Source organism: Rhea pennata, chromosome Z (genome assembly GCF_028389875.1).
Source record: "Rhea pennata isolate bPtePen1 chromosome Z, bPtePen1.pri, whole genome shotgun sequence".
Taxonomy (NCBI): Eukaryota; Metazoa; Chordata; class Aves; order Rheiformes; family Rheidae; genus Rhea; species Rhea pennata.
The window spans coordinates 37,685,768-37,703,061 of NC_084702.1; the positions used below are offsets into that span (position 1 = coordinate 37,685,768).

A 17,294-nucleotide genomic window follows, 5' to 3' on the forward strand; every position below is an offset into this window, starting at 1 on the left:
TCTTTTACACTAGTAGACTTCTTTCAATGCATAACTGACCTTGAGATGGAGAATAACCTCAGAGCAGAGTGGCTTTTCTGTTGGTGAGCAATGAGTATAGGTATTAGAGGACGTGCCTCTTGTCAATGAGCATTGCTGAAATCTGCCTATACCACACTGGGACAATCAATTTTGTAAATGACTGCAATCATCAAGGAAATTGCCTAATTTATAAATCCTGGCATACAGCATTTTAATGGATTCTTACATTTTAATGCTGATGCTTTCAAAGCCGAATGAATTGTTGTCCAAGCTGTCACTACACCAAATGATAAAAACATTCAGTCTTGTGGGTAACTACATCTCCCGGATACTCAGCCCGGCGGGCACGTAATCGCTCGTTAGTGAACCCGGCGATAGCTTCCAGTTACGAAACAACAGTGAAAAGCCATAGTTTCCCTACAGAAGAGCCTTCTCTGCAACCGAAGACTAAAAATCATTGAGCACTAGTAAACCAATATACTCCAAAGTATTCCCAACCCTCTTTTGGAGGGTTACTCTTCTTGGAGCATTCCCCCAAGCACGGCAGCTCGCCGTTTCACCATCCTTCTTCTCTTCCCCCCTCTACCACCCCGTCTCCCTACGCTGACATTTATGGTGTCCCGATTGGCCTCCGTCAGCGGCGGCGGCAGTCGTAAATTCCCTTTGAAAAGCCCCGTGTTAACGGCGCCGCGGCGCGAGCCAGCAGCCGAGCTGGCGATCGCTCGACCTGCTGCCCTCGTTACGGCGAGTAAATCAGGCTTTGAGCCATTAGGCTGGAGCCGGAGGCCTGCGGGGACCGGACCGACACCACTAAAGGTCAACCTGCGTCCCGCACGCCGAACGCTTTGGGCCCCGGCGCTCCGCGACCCAGCTGGCAAAGGTGCCCAGCCGCACTTCCCGGCTTCTACCTTATCTAAAGGGCTGCATTTTTCGGTCACTGCACCTTCGACGGGCATCTGAGCCAACGACACCAAAAAAAAAAAAAAAATACAAAGGAGCTATTAAGACAATTTTGCAAAATGCCAAACGTCTTTTTTTCGCCCTGGAAAGGGTGCACTGCAGTTTCGGTTTCTTGTGTCAATCACCAATATATTCTTGGCATCGGGCATGCAGTATATTTTGGATATCCATATATGTCACTAAAACACTGCCTTTATTCGCCCGCATTTAATCAAAAGTCAATAGAAATAATTCATTGTTAATGGTATCATAAATTAAGTGTAATTTCAAGCCTTTCAAACTGGATTTTATCCAACCGTGAAAATTGCCTTTACTAAGAAATTCAAATAATAATAATAATTAAAGAAAAGGAAACACTCGAATCTTTCCAGAATTTGGGTGACTGGAATGCAGTCATTTTTAAACAACACGGGAAGGTAGCAGGTCAAATAAGGACAGAAATGAGCTTTGGTATTTATTTGTTTCATTTCAACATTTTTGTGCGTTGCATAATAGAGGCTCCAAAGTGAGATTATATGCCATGGAAAAACAGGCAGCCACGGCCAGATCTGGGAATGTAGAGGGGGGAAAAAAAACCCAAAAGATCTGAGGATTCTGGGAGTCCTTGTGTACGCTCTGTGCAATACACAGAATTTTTGTTTTCAGTCATAGTGTTGAGATCCTGGGGCCCTACGCAAGTCCCCACCAAGATTTATTCCCAACTTCTCATTTACATAAGAGGAGGAGGATTAGTTTCCCTGCTGAACTAGATTGTTTTTGTCACACGTGCTCTTCGGCTTACATCTGCCCAGGAATACCACAGACACCTTGTGTACATGGAAAAAACACACTAAAGACAGAGGCAGGAAAAAGTCTTACCAAACACATAGGGTTTCTAAGAGAAACGTCACGTTTTAATTTAGCTGCTCTAAGGAAAAAAATGATCAAGCACAAACTAGTCTTTGCATTTGTAATCAAGTTTAGCTGTTCCTCACTAAGGAACACATAACTTTTTAAAAAGTTACCTGGAAAACGGTGATACTAAGTGATCTAGAACTACTAATGGGAGCGAGCTGCATTAGAGCAGCTTAGGGCACTTTTTTCCTAAGGAGCATAAGTGAAAGAAGCTGGCGCGCTGCACGTGATCTTGGTGGACTTTCAGCTCCACGAGCTACTGAGCACCATGTCGGCGTTGTTTCCTGTGGGCAGTACATGAATTCAAAATCCACGTAAAAGCGAAAAACCTTTGCACTCTTCTGAATGGAAAATAAAAGTGGGGCTTATACACACACAAAATGCTCAGAAGAGGCAAAGCAAAACAACAACGGAGTGGCACCGGCTGTCACTCTGCTTAATTTGAGATATACTAGTAATATAACTGAGGTTTATTTTCAAGCTAAAATTATTTGAATTTCACGCCCGTGACACCCTTGAAGCAGAGCTGACAAGTAAGCTAGAATACCAGAAGATGGATTGCTGCGAGACATAATTTTCACTTTAATAGAACTACGGCCCACGTGAGTAACTCAGTCCCCCGGCGCTCTGCTCTAACAGCGCGCGCAGTCCCAAACTGCAGCACCGAGAATCTGCCCACGGACCTGACACCGGAACCGCGGCGCGTTGCTCATCGCAGAGGTAAGGCCCTTGTCCTGCCGCGCTTGGTTAAAAAGACCTGCGCAGCGGTCCATCCCGTCCGTTTCCGAGGAAAACCAGCACCATTTTGAGCATTTTAATGTGCGTTAAATGAACGTCCTGCTACATGGCCATTGCACTCGTCCCTAAGAAAAAGCCTAGCACGTGGAAAACATCAATTCTTTCAGGAAAAAAAAATGGAATTTTAAGTTAAATCAAGTTAAAACAAAGTGAAATTACAGATTGGATATTCTTGGACTATTCCAAGGGGAAAAAAAACAATTTGGTATCTGGCAACAAACATAAAAGTCAGCAAACTGTTTATCAGGAGAAGGGAAAAAAGGAAACTGTAAGATTCCATCTTTTGATTTGTCTGTCAGTAAAACTTGCTCCATCTCAGCTGCATTTGCAGAGAAAAAGACTGTTACTATCTAGCTGTTTCCAGAATTCACGGTTTAAAGTTCAGAGCCTGAAAAACTTTGACTACTAAAACGTAGACGCCTTTTAAAGTTCTGTATTTCGTTCTAATAGAATTTTAAGCTCATATCGTATACATTCCTTAAGTCTACTCTTATTAAATTTTGATGTTAAACAGAAAGGGCAAACCATGTGCAACTAGATTAATTTATCTCCAGGGAATAAGGACACATTAATAATTGAGATAATGTTTTCATATATGTTGGAATCAAGAGTGCCTTTTCACTTCTTTATTAGAAAACACATTAAGGGAAAATTATCTCATTCTCATCAATAAGACCTAATTGCCGAGAAAGTCTGTTTTCTTTGCAATAACATTAGAAAAGGATTGTTCTCATTACTTCAAAACGAAAGAAAAGAAGAAAGATCAGAAATATTATCAAGCACTGTTGGAACAAACGCCTGTATTACCAAAGAGAGTGTTTACTTAATACACCCAGTCCTGTTTTTGTTTTAAACAAATCGGAGTTTATTGTATTTTTATAAAATACAAGTAAACTCTGGATTGGATAGAAGTGGGCCAAAGGGGGGAGAAAAGAAAAAGAAAAAGAAGTACAACAGTACAACTAAAAATGACTAATATTTTTGGCTTTCTGAAGGGCTGATCTTTCCCTAAGTTACAAAAAAATTATCTTGGCTGACTGCTAGAGAGCTCTATAATTTCCCATGAACACCCGTAGGTGTCAAGGCCTGTTGGGAGCTAATGGAACGGTGTGTAATTTACTCCGAATCGCTGTACATTATGCTATATGGATTGCACACAAAGCAAACACGGAGGGCACGGTGGGAACGCCTGCGCGCACGGGCTGAAGCCTATTCCCACAGCGTCGAACTCCACATCAAGCGCAACGCTTCTGGCGTTTCCCACAACAAAGCAAATAAAAATAGCCGCCAAACCAGTAACGGTGCTTAAAATCTTCGCACCAGCGCTTCTGTTTATTTGGTGCACGCTGAAAGCAAAGAGCCGCCCATGAAAATAAACATCTATGAACCCATCTTTGCAATGCTGAGGGAAAAAGTATTAGAAATCTATTTATGGTACTAGGAGAGATAAGTTTCCTCTGTAAGGTCTATCAGGACTTACCACTGAGTAACTAGGCTGTGAACATTTTTATCTTTACAGTTATCTTGAAAAGATCAGTGAAAAAGAATTGACTAGAGCCGCAGTTTTATAAAGTGACATCGATGAGACATTCCTTTAATATTTACAGTGTTATCATCTACCCTCTCATACCATATAGACTACAAGAATACAAACTATTCAAATATATACTTTCTGTTGCTTTCATTTCTTTTCTTAAATCAGCTTTGCAGGCCCACACGCACTCTCTGATGACTTTCTTGACTATATTTGTTCTTTACTAAACATTAGTGCTTTGCTATTTAAAACGTACCAAAAAGTCAAAATAAAGGCGAAACGGCCAAAACCTTACGTTTAACTAAAGCTTAGAGTATGTGATTCTCACAAACAATTTTTTGCATTAAGAGAAATAATCTTGAGACCGTGAGCTACCCACAGTACCTCCTCTCCGAAATTATAATTCTTATTTTGAAGATGATTCACTTAAAACATGCACACACCCACCCACACACGCACACATGCACGTGCGCACACACACTGTTCCCAGCCAAGAGGAAATCCGTGTTGTGTGGTAAGAACAAAAGAGCAAACGTGCACAAATACTAGCTGACACCCGCCGGTGGCCTAAATCTGGCATATGCATCAGTCCTGTGTCTTGTTTTTCCTTAACGTCTTTTCTCTCGGCTCTTTCCCTCACCACCCTTCTCTTCCTCCTTTCCACCGTGAAGCTCTAGCTTGCTGGGCATTTTTGCAGCAGGTACTCTTTCCTGTTTTATGTTGTCTCTCCTGGCACATAACTAATGCCAATCTTTCATCTGATCTTTTCAAACAATTTTTAATCTAAATTGAAATTAGGCTAAAAAAAAATCATGCCTATTTAAAAAAAGTGTATCGATATTTGTAATTTAATGTGCATAAAACTGATTCATATCCAATGAATCATTTTTTTAAAAAATTGATTAAGTATTTAAGGCTACTGCAAAGTACTCTGACTGCATTGACTTCAGCTAACTTCCAATGATTTCTGCAAGCTGAGAATCTGTCTTGCTTATTTTATCATTTAATGTTCCGTTAATTATACAGTCTAAACCACAGAATCCCTCTTCAAAACGATAATAAAGCCTCCAAGATCACCACAGAGTGTTTCATAAATATATTTGAATAATAACATATCCCCAAATGCTCTCTTCATTATCAGTGGGCTTTGGGAGAAAAAAGAAGCAAGTGCAATTTATTAATAAACACTATATAACAGAAATTCCAACCCCACTGAAGGCAGCAGCAAAACCCCCAATGACTTCAAGTTGCCCAGTATTTTACTAAGTACATGTACATGTTTTCTGGGACTGATCTTTTACTCCTTTATGTGAAACTTTCTCTCTTGCCTCAGTGACTCATCTGTGTAAATACTTTAAAACAAAGCCCTTGAGGTATTATTTTTATTTGTTTGCATATAGGAAATGCATAGGAGCTCCTAGTAATGGAAACAGGACACTGTATCAGGTACCATGCAAAAAAAAAGAACAAAATGATGAAAAGACATATCATCAGCGCCAAAAAACTGACCACCTAAATATTCACAGGCTTTCTGTGAACAACTGCTATTCACATCTTGTCTCCATAACACCAAATATCTTTCAAAAATCCATTCACTGTTAATATATACCCACTGAAGACAACAAGAATGCTCTTGGGACCTTCACAGGCTTTCTAACCAGCAAGCATGCCCCCTTCATTTCTGAAGATCGCGATTTGGTCTAAATGAGCGGAGCTGTAAACATCATCCCTCTACACACAGAGTCCTGCCGACTCTCCACAGCAGTCACCCTTGCCATCAGCGGGAGCTGCAGCCACACAGGGCTTACAGAACGAAGAGCTGACACTTCCCAGCACAAAGCAAAGAAGAAATAAACGGAGAAAGGCAGGGCAGACAGGAGGCCACTCCTGTAAATAAGATGTCGGAGCCACTTGTTCCCTTACCATATCCACGTACAAAATAAGCATATATTGTCTTTTCTTTCTAAACTAACACAAGACACTGTTGTTAGCATTTGGAGACCGGTGTAAATTGTTATGACTAGCAATAGCCACGGCTGTCCCTGTAAGGCTAAAGGAATACGACAGAGGGTCTGTGACGTCCTCAGCCAAACTGCAGCCAGGGTTCATCACAAACCAAACCAAACTAAACCATCGCACCCTGAATGCTTTCAGATTGATCATCAGTGTTGTCCTCTCTAAGATGGTGACAAGTACAAAAGACCATCTCAAAGGGAGAGCTAAAAGCAGCTTTCACACGACAGCACTGAAGGCACCACTAGGCAATGAATGGTTAGTGCATGACCAGACTAAGCTGTGAACAAGCACCAGCACCTTCACTGTGGGAATGGTAGACCTGGAGACTTGGCCCCTGCTCTTGTTTCATCATCTTTGTCGGACTGGCTGTAGGCCACAGCGACAGTACCAGGATGCAATCTGCCATGTCAACCCATGCCTTCTACTCAAATGAAGATGATGCAGCCCATACTGTGACTTGTCAGCTTGTTGAGCTATTACTATTCAGATCAAAATATGAAGAATTTTTTTGTTGCAACCTTCAGCCTTCCCTGGAAATTGCTCTGTGTTTCATATCAGAGCATCTGCAGTCACCTGTTTCTCCCATGCAAACCAAATCCAGCTGTGAGGTGCGCACTGGTTTACTGGGTACTTTTTGTGGGGCAAGGTTTTTGCTTGCCCTGCTACTGTGCACACTTCAGAACCTCGAGGGTGAGCTTTTACTTAACTCAGGGTTCTTCTTCCACTGAGATCAAACTGTGTCATTCCTACATACAATTACATTTGATGTCTACTTCAAATGTGACAAGGAAGGAAAGGTGACAACTTACTTCCCAGAGATGCTGAGTGTTCCTGATGGCTCCTGCTTGAACCTTCTCCGGCAAGAGGAGGACTCCCTGGAAAGGCCCTATCCAGGTGCCCTGCTGGATCCTCTGTGCCGCACAAATGCCATAGGCCAGGCCAGGCACCGTGCTAGTGCACAGGCACACTTCACGGGGCAGGTCACGGAGCCACTCGGGGATCTCAGGCGGAGGGCCTGCTGCAGCAGCACTGCTGGTGCCCACGAGACGGCGCAGGGAGTGGAGGGGCCCGTGCATGGGGCACTCGCCGTTGCGGTTGTCGGCACACATGTCACATCCTGGAAGGCAAAGATGGAAAAACACTATTAATACGGTGCTGCCAGCTACCACCGTGACTGCTACCCCAGGCAAGATCTCATGGACTCCTCTGCTTTTCCCATCATTTAATGGCAGCCCTATATCCGTACACACCATGCCCTTCTGCATGCTGCCTAGGCCACTGTTCACCTTACCAAAGCCCTTAATGAGAAATCCCAAAGAAACCCTGCAGACACTCTGCAAGTCCCGTGCATTCACCAGCCTGCCAGGACTCATCTATTGTGACACAATTTTTAAGATTATTTTTTTGCCTAATAAAAAGGCCATTTAAAGCATCTTGCTCTTGTGATGAAGGGTTCTGTAATGTCTTTCAATGAGGCATTTTAAATCACACTCGTAGTTTCTTATGAGTAAAGTCTCCCTCATTCGCCTTACCACAGCTCAGCCCAAGGGTTTAATCAGAATAGGATTTAATTTCATCCTTATTCTGAACCAACCTCCACTCTACTTTACACATTAACATGTGTGCGCACGCATGTTTAGAAATCTATTTAGAAGTCTATTTAGAAAATAAAATGAATAAAAGAGAACCTCATGAATGACAAATTGGAACATTTATGCATGCTTGCTTTCTCATAGCCTAATCTAATCTTGAAATTGAAAATATGTGGCAAATATTCCACATCTGTAGCACACCTTTGACAATTCTTTTTTTATTGAGCTGGAATACAGGTCCTTTGCCTGTTACCATGGCTGAGCCTAAGAACAAAAACAGCGTGTCTGGTTTGGTGAACAGCTCCCCTTAAAAAGACCACTGTGAAGAAATGTTCATTTCCCTAACTGTTCCCTAACTGTTATTAATGGATGATGTTTCTCTATTTTGGGAAGATCCAACTGTGATTTTTCTTTTATGAGCAAAGGAAATATTGGAAAAGTGTTTCCATTACACACTATTGCACAGGCCATGAATGCGCAACTTCCAGGAAAATGTTTCATGCTCAGGAAATCCATTTCTCTGGAGGTACACTGAGCTAATATAACAATAAATCTATTGAAATAGGCTACTGTCTTTTGCACATTTCACTTTTTGTAGCACAATAAAGGTTTTCATGTAAATCTATTCCAGAAATACAAAGGAAAAACAATCACTATACCTAGTAGTCACATAGCAACTCACAGATCTTTCCCCGAATAATTTTATATTACCTACACCCGTTCTTATAAAAATAAAGCAAAGTGTTCACTATCGAAGCTGGAGCTTAGTGTCTAAGCCGCAGATTTAGACATGCTACACTGCCTGTAACCACAGGTTGAGTTCCCAGCAGGACATACTCAGCTTCTCTTTCCAACGTAGATGCATGGAGAAGCTCCGCGTGATGTGTTGTGTTGTGTAGGCCTCTTTCCTAGGGAGCCTTCAAAAGAAAACCTGCCTCTCTATTCAGTACGGACAGGAAAAAGTGCATTTTCAAAGTATGGCCTCAAATTCTCAATTTTTTGGACACACTTTCTAAGCGCCACTCTCCTTTAAACCTTTGTACCACACGGAACCGATGAGCTCAGCCACGTGCCAATGGTTGAAAGCTACCCATGGGAGCTGATCTCCCTAGAGATCGCTGTGCCTTCCAGGAAAGAGCCGTGTCCCCCGCCGCCGCCTTCGGCGCCGTGATGGGTCTCCGGACAAGGCCAGCGGCAGGCACTGCTCAGCGGGAGCCCCCACGGCGCGGCGACCCCACGCAGCACCCCCTCGCAGCGCCTGCGGAGCGGGGCTCCACACGGAGGTTTGCAGGACCCCAGGGAAGAGGTTTCTGGCTCGTCCGGAGAGAAGCTTACCGCGCGGCAAACATCGCTACGGCCACTCCTAAGCACGAGGGGAAAAAACGGAGTGCGAGTATACAGCGAGGGGGTTTTGCTGTTGTTGTTTCCCCAGTCGGTTTGGAAAGCGAAGCATCACCGCAACATCTTCGCTCTCCAAACCCAGCGATCAAGAAACCCTGTGTTTTTGGCACGTCCAAAGAGCTCAGGGGCTGCGCTGGAGTTTGGCATGCACAGATCACATGGGAGAAGATCCCAAATAGGAAAAAAGGAACAAATTGGCATGCAAGTACACTTTAAACAAATCCGGCATCTCACCGCACAAGTTCGAAAGAAAACATTTGACAGGAAAGCTGAGGGTTTAAAGAGAGGATGCCTAACCCTGAGCTCAATTAGCAGCCGGGCAGGCCCCTGCACCCGACCTGTCTGCGCTCCGTTTGGCGATCTCTTCGATGCATAACTCTCCTCCCCGCTGCCTGATTATTAATGGCTTTCTTGGAGACACCATGTCTCGGTAGCGACTGAAATTAAACATGCCAAGGCATCTTTGTGGCTCCGCTCGGGTAGTTTCGGTGTCGAATGCCTGCATCCCGCCACCAGTTACTCATGCACGCAACTTTTCGTACCCACCCGCAACAAGGGTTTCTTCACTTTGTCCCAACAACACGTGTGCATGAGTAGGTAAATCATTTTATTTCTACCTTTTGAAGGAAAAGAGATTAAGAAGTTGAAGAGGGGTATAAATGAAGCCCATGTCACTGTCATTTACAGAAAGTATATACATAGTGATATTATTTTCTACTCTGAAAACACTGGTAATGTTTTAACTCTTGGCAGCAGCAGTATCTTATCTCCTGCTGTGCTCCTTTCCCTTTGTCCTGCCAAAGCCGAAAATGTGGAAAATGGGACATCTTCTGAAACTGTTTTGGCTTACGGTTTGTGGATGAGAGGGAGAGACTTATTAATACTAAGCCGTACGGAAATTCTTCTTCTTAGTTGCATGCTTCATCTACCTCTAGTTTTTATTTACTTTTTAAAAAGCCAAACAAATTTCTCCACGTGTGGTATAAGGAGTGGAAGCCCTGCTAGACATATTTTAGCTTGCTTTGAGTAAAAAAGTTAGTGCACTTTTTTCCCTGTGCTGTGACTTAACATTCTTCTAATGATACTTGGATACCCAAGCACACTTTCTACAGTGTTATACATTTAAATACATAAGCGTATTCATTTAAATATATATACATTTAAAGACAGCCACTGTAGGTAGTGGATTTCTTTGCCTCAGAGGAGAAGGGAGGGAAGTCCTTAATATCAAATACAGAAAAAAGGGAGGAGAATTATTATTCATAGGAGCAGGCTCTGTCTTGCCCATTACACTGTCTCACAAGGACGATCCGCAGGATCATCTTCACGGATGCTACGAAGGAGGATGTGACGCACTTGTTTATCAGGCTACCGCAGCCTCTGAAGTAGATGGCATCCACACAACAGGGGGTGGCAAGCACATGCAAAAGGGACGTGGCGGGGCAAGTCCGAACTTTCCAGATGGCTGCCGCACGTGGCAGCGAGGAGAGCCACACCACCTCCTCCCTCCTCTTCGGGCCTCAAAGAGCAGCTATGTGATGAACACAAGCCTCATCCAAGGACCACCAAAATGAACACTTCCACTGACTGTACAGGTCCAGTCAAGTCCCAGAACAGGAGAAGAAGATGCAAGAAATGTGACACGACTGAGGGATTTATTGAAAATGGAAAAAGCAAGGAGAACTTGCAGCCAGAGCAGAGTGCCTCCAGATAAAATGAGGAGACTTAGCGGGTAAGGTCCCTGGGAACGCCGTATCGCAGGCCCAAATGCATCCAGATTTTTCGGGAGGAGACCACAGTTCCTTACTCTAAACCTTCATCCTCTATAGATGGGAGGATTTAGGCAAGCAAGAAGCAAGGAAAAAAAAAATAAATGATATCCTAGTGGAGCTGTTTGCTATGGCTCTTTGGGGAGGAGTGCAATATGTTATCGTTTATTTGCCTCCATAAAAATGAACACAGCATAATGCCAGCCCTGTAACTCCACGTGAGTACGGTTAAAAGTACTAAACTGAAGCCAAAGAAAAAGGAGTCATCATTGCCCCCAAAATACAATAGCTTCTAAACACTTTCCAACCTAAATAATACCACTACTGCGCATTTTAAAGGAAATCCGAGAGGAGAAAGCGTCTGTCAGTAAAGGTAGAGTCCAACACCGTGTTTAAACCAGCTGTGACAATAAACGAAAGGAATACATCTCCTCTTGGCAGCAACGCGCCTCGAAGGCGCGGTCGCGCGGGATACCTGCGGCTCGCCGGCACTGCCTGCGCGCCGGGCCGGGCCGCGCCGGGCCGGGCCGGGCTGCGAGCGCGCCGCGGCCCCCCGCTTCCCCGCCGAGGCGCTGGGAGGAACCGCTCGCCGCCGCCCCGGCGAGAAACCCGCCCGCACCCTCCGCGGGATGGACGCGGCCGCTTTCTTCGCCTCCCGGCCCAGAGACTGCGACCCGCCGCCCGCCCCGGGGCGGCCCCGCACCGCCCCGCAGCGCGCAGCTGCCCCGTCCCCGGCGCTCGGAGCGGCCGCCGCAGCCGCGGGGCAGAGGTGCGGTCTGCGGAGCCACTTTGGGGTTATTTCCCTCTCTTTTCGTGAAGCGGAGGGGTGGAGGAGGAGGGGTTGATTTTTTTTTCTTCCCCTTCCTGCCTTCGATTGAACGTATGAATGAATTAAACGCCCGTGTCAGGTATGAGAAGGGTAGGAGAATATTGTGTGTAGATAAACCTTGCCACCCCCTGCCCCCGAGAGACCCCCATATACAATGTAGAGATGATGAATAGGCTCTGGGAGAGGAGATCGAAGTTCAGTCCGCACCGGCTCCACTCTCTCCTACAAAACTATAGGGCAATTAATTGTGGCTTGTCCCCTCATCCTTCATCTCCTGGTGGCACATATCGATGGAGATTACTGCTGATGGACCATTTTATCACCCTAAATAAACAGTCACCACCTTCTCTAACCTCAATCTAATATACGGCTATCTGCTATGTTTAAGGGTGCTGGGTAACTAATGATGTAAAATAGCTAAATCATATAGGTTACCAGCAGCCTGGAAACAAACAAACAAGAAAACATCCAAATATTCCCCACACCGATCCCCTTCCCAGCATGTTATATATATACACTGCCTCCCCGTAAATTGAATGGGAAGGGGCGTGCAAACTGCTTGCCTATGTGACACATCAGTTTTACACGGCGTGTTTACTACGGCGGCGGGGGGTGCTGTGCGGCGGAGGCTTCTCCTGATGGAAACCACTTCCGAGCAGCGAGGGGCTCCCTGCACGGCAGCGACCGTCCCCCCCACCCCAGTCCAGCCGCGGCCGTGCAAGCGCCCCTCGCTGCCCCCGCCCCAGAGATGCCCTCAGCCTTTGCCAATCAGAGCTAGGGAGCAAAACGGTCCCCAAGCCCTTGCCCCATTACCAGGGATTTCACATAATTCCCTTCACTTCCCTGGGACTAAAGACTGTAGGGCCCTAATTAGCTATATATGTATTTTTTTCTCCACCTAGTAAACCCCTTTCAGTTTAAAACAGTTACACACGGACCCTTAACCCGCAGCGGTCTCGCCCGCCTCTCTGCCACAGACCGCGCCGTTTTAATTGCTGTTTGATGGTCAAGGCGTGAGTCCGCCTGTGCACCCGTCTGCCGCCCACGGCCGCGCCGGGCCGGGCCGGGCCGGGCCCCGGGCAGCCGGGCCACGTTTCAGGGCGCCGCTTCCGCGGGCGAGAGCGCAGCGTGGCCGCCGCCGGCGGAGCGGGGGCTGCTGCGGGGTCGCCCGCGGGAGGCGGAGACCCCACGCTCCCCCCGGAGCGTCTCGGCCTTCGGCGGCGGCAGATGCATCTGAAGGCGAAGTCGGAGCCGCAGGCAGCAGCGAGGCCGCTCGCCGGGCCGGGCCGGGCCGGGCGCCCTCGGGGCCGCTCCCGCGCCCTGCGGAGCCGAGCGCGCTCCTCGGCGCTTCCGTGGGTGTATCTGGAGCTAAAATCCCGATTAAAGCAAGGAAGCAGAACTCGGGTTAAAGTCCGTCACTTCTCACCTCGTCTACAGCCCACGCGGGCACCTCCAGGGCAGCACCCGCAACGAGGGAACGAAAGCGGCTAAAGAAGTCACGCGCGGCCAAGGACTCCCTGCGGCGTTCCCCGGGCGCTTGCAGCCTGTGCCCAGCTGACCAGGCCGGTGCCGAGCTGCCTGCTTTCCTACGTGCCTGGTCGTGAAAGCGAGGGGCACAGGGCAGACGACGGCACAGGACCGCGCTCCTTCCTCGCTGCGAGTTTTGATTTTTTTTTTTTTTGGGGGGGGGGGGATATTATTTTTTTACTTATTTTGAAGAACATTTTACCCAACGCGAACGCACCTGGATCTCAGAAGGCTGAAACACTCACCCGGGCTAAAAGTTCTGCTGAAAGACAACTTAAAAAACGTTAGAGCAAAAGTTGCTCGGTAAATAAGTTCAGTGATAAGAGGCTTTAGATCGGGGCGGGGCGGGGGGGAAGGAGAGAAAAAAAGAAAAGAAATAAGAGAAGGGAGGGAGCGGAGCGCCCCGCCGGCGCCGCACACGCGGCTTCGGGCGGGCGCCGCGGCCGCGCAGCGCAGCGCCTTCAGCACGGCCGCGGGGCAGGAGCAGCGCAGACTTGGCGAGCGCCTCTGCAGCGTGCCGCCGTGCCGCCCGCTCCTTAAAAACGCTCCCCCCTCCCACCGCCGCCACCTCCCCAAATCGCTTTTTTATCTTCCTTTCTCTTTTTAAAAACCTTTATCGCGCAGATTTACCGAGCTGCTCCGAGAAGTAAAACATGTATTGTCTCAACAGTTCGGTTGGCGATTAAAAGTGCGTTTCAGATTCCATTAAGCGCATGTAATTTATGAGATCACGTTTTCTGCACCGAGAATAGACAATACACCACCACTTTTCACTACAGGGGAAAACTAAGCGTAAAGAGCAAACCTGATCTCTAATATAGAAAAATTTTCACTGTTACGAAGGGGAGGGGAAAGCACCACCAAACTGCCTCAACTTTCCTCTTGCTCTTCCAGACCTGTGCGCGCAGCAACGAAGACTACCGTAGCACCCACGGAGCTTAATTGCTACCCAGCAGAGTTTCATGGAAACTTTCAAAACAAGCTCCATTTCTGAAGTGAAATTAAACGAATCTACGTTTTGCTTGGGCATGTGCTTACGACTTTGGGTGTCGTTTGTCTGTTCAAAAGCCTGCCTTAAATAGGCATTTCGGGGAGGGGGGGAAACTACAACAAAAATAAAGAATTTTAATAAACTCTAGAATAAGAGAGGGCTTTTGAAGCAACGAGGGGGAAAAGTGCACAAGCTTAAGGCATCTTGCAATGTTTTAACGGGGTTAGATCTGTGCGTTCAGACTGTTAGTGATAACTTTGATAAATTAATCTGGTTAATCTAGTTTTTTTTTCATCCCGATATTCCGCTCAGTTAGGTGCTACCTGCGGAGACAGGAACAAAAAGCAGGCGGAACCGATTTCTGAAATCACAACCCCTAACCCCTAACCGATAAAGATGTTAAGTAAATGGGGCGCTGCCACCCCCCAAAAAAAAACCCCAAGAATTGGCAACAACAGCATTAAATGCCTCCTAACCACCACGTACAAAATGAACTCTGACAGTCGGACAGACGAGCTTTTCTATCCGCCCTCTCCCCCCCCAAAAAAAAGCCAGCTCGCTTTTCGTCTTAAATGGCCATGTCACACTTTTCAGAAGGGATGAAAAAGAAAGCTAGCGAGGTGTTAACAAAGTCCGAAAGGAAAACGATACTCCGGGATGAGAGCATTGAAAACTTCGCCCTCCCCGCGGAAGCTGCAACTTTTCCCCGCGCAGCGCAGTAGCCGGTTGTGGGGACGCGGCGGCCCCGCCGCCCGGAGCGGGGCCGCGGGCCGCAGAGCGCCTGACCCGGCAGCCCGCGACCGCCGCCGCCGCATCTCCAGGGAGGGGAGAGCGGGGCCGGGGATGCCCCGGGGCCGGGCGCGGGGCGCAGCGCCCAGCGCGGAGGGTCCCCGGCGCGGCACGGCACGGCGCGGCGCGGTACGTACGGTTGTTGGGGTCGCTGGTGTGCTGGTTGAGGGGGATGATCTCCATGCGCTGCTGCCCGTACAGGTAGTAGTCCAGCTCCTCGGCCGTGCAGCGCGGGCGGGCGGCGGCGCGCTCGCCGCACTTGCTGCCGCCGCCCGCCGCGCCCGGGTCCTGGCCCGGCAGCGGCGCGGGCGCCCCGCCGCCCGCCGGCTCCGAGCTCGGCAGCGGCCCGAAGACGGCGACGTGCGGCAGCGGCAGCGAGGCCAGCCCGGCCAGGGAAGCGGCGACGGCGGCGCAGGAGGAGGTGGAGGAGGAAGACGGGGTGGACGAGGAGGAGGAGGAGGAGGCGGAGGAGAGGGAGGCCGGGCGCTGGCGGAGGCTGTCAGCCGGCGGCTCGGCTCGCTCGGGCGGCTGGAGCTGGGCGAGGGCCCCGCTGCTCTTGAGCTGGCCGCTCTGCGGGAAGAGCTGCTGCCAGTGCTGCAGATAGGCGGGATCCACCTTCAGGAACGCGGAGCCGCCGGGATCGCCGGGCTTCAGCATCGCCGCTGCCTGCGGAGCGGAGCGGGGAGGGAAGGGGAGAGTGGCCGTGAGAGCCCGGCCCCGCGGCGGAGCCCGCGCTGGAGAGCCCAGCGCGCGCGTGGGCTCCCCGCGGCGGCGGCGGCGTCCCTGCCCCGCTCTCCGGCCTGCGCCGGGCTCGGCAGGAGAAGCGCTCGGCGCGGCGAGCCCTCGGCCGCGGCGCCCCTAACGCGCTTAGAGCGGCCGGCGCGGCGCGGCCCGGACCGGCCAACGCCTCGGCCACCGGCTGGGGCCCCGGCTCGCCCCGTCCCCGCAGCCCGGCCCGCGCCCCCCGCTCCCCACTGCGCTCCCCCTGCCCGGCGGCGGCAGCTCCGAAGTTCACGACGGCAGGAGGAGGAGAAAGAGCAGGAGGAGGAAACTTCCCCGGCCGGGCGAGCCCCTCTCTCCGGCGGCTCCTGCCCGCCGGGGAGCCTTCGCGGGCGGAGGATGGCAGGAACCGCGCAGCCCAGCGGCGGGGCCGCGGCCGCCTTACCTGGAAGGGTGCGCGGGGGCGGCGGCGGGGAGCGGGGCCTTCCCCGGCCTGGGCCCGCGGGGAGCGGGCTCGGGCGCTTCCCGGCGGCGGGGCCGCGCCGCCGGCTAGGGCCGGGCCGCGCTGCCTCTGCCTGTGCCGTGGCTGCGCATCGCAGCGCGCTCGGGCTCTTTGCTCGGCTCTCTGGCAGACCCCGGGCTAGACACGTGGGTTTTACGACAGCACAAAATACAAGTGTGTGTGGTGCCTACGAGAGGGCGGGGAGGGAGCGGGAAGTTAACGGCGAGCCTCAGCATAGAGCTTTTTTTTTTTTTTTTTTTTTTTTTTTTTTTTTTTTTTTTTCCTTCTTCTTTTTTCATTTGGCAGCCTCCCCCACTTTGTTCCTTGCTGGGTTTCTAAAGGTGTCCCTTTCATCCCTCCCTCCTCTCCTCCCGCCCCCCGCAAGGCGGGGAGGGCTGCACCGCCCGGAGGGAGAACTGGGGCTTGGTGCCGCTGCCGGCCCGGCGCGGCGGCCCCAGAGGCAGCCACGGCTCCCGGGGACGGCCTCGCCTCTTCTCCCCCCCCCCCCCACCCCGGGCTAAGGCGCGCTGCAAAGCCCTTCCCGGCCTCCTCCGACACAGCTCCTGCACGCTCTGCGGCTTGTGCTTGCCGGGATCACCTGCCTCCCGCTCCCCTCTGCTACCTGAAGCTGTCCCAAGAGCTCCCAACACGGGCGAGGAAACTCATTGCTCCAGGATTTCCTTCTCCTGCAGCCTTGTCCTCTCGAGCACCAGCAAGTCTCTCCTCCTCTCTATACTCAGTCACAGCACAAACCAAGAGGTATGCAGATGGACGTGCAGCCTACGGCGATAAATTTTTAATCTTTAACTACTTTTTCTTTTCTCCACTTAGCTTAATGTTTGCCTTTTCCCTCCCCTCTACTCAGCTGTTGAGGAGGGTCACATATCAATGAGCATTTAACAGGTTCTTCAGTTTCTTTCTTGCATCGCACGGACAACTAGACGAACGCTA

General features: G+C 49.6%; 1 protein-coding gene across 1 annotated transcript in view; it reads right to left on the reverse strand.

Annotated features, from left to right (window-relative positions):
* The window catches only part of PRDM6 (PR/SET domain 6), a 72,072-nt gene extending 56,294 nt beyond the window's left edge, over positions 1-15,778 (reverse strand). The window contains exons 1-2 of the mRNA XM_062599982.1: positions 15,259-15,778; positions 7,033-7,340 (exon numbers count right to left, since the gene is read on the reverse strand). Coding sequence (XP_062455966.1) covers positions 7,033-7,340; positions 15,259-15,778 — 828 coding nt within the window. The remainder of the gene's footprint in view (positions 1-7,032; positions 7,341-15,258) is intronic.
* Positions 15,779-17,294: the final 1,516 nt, after the last annotated feature.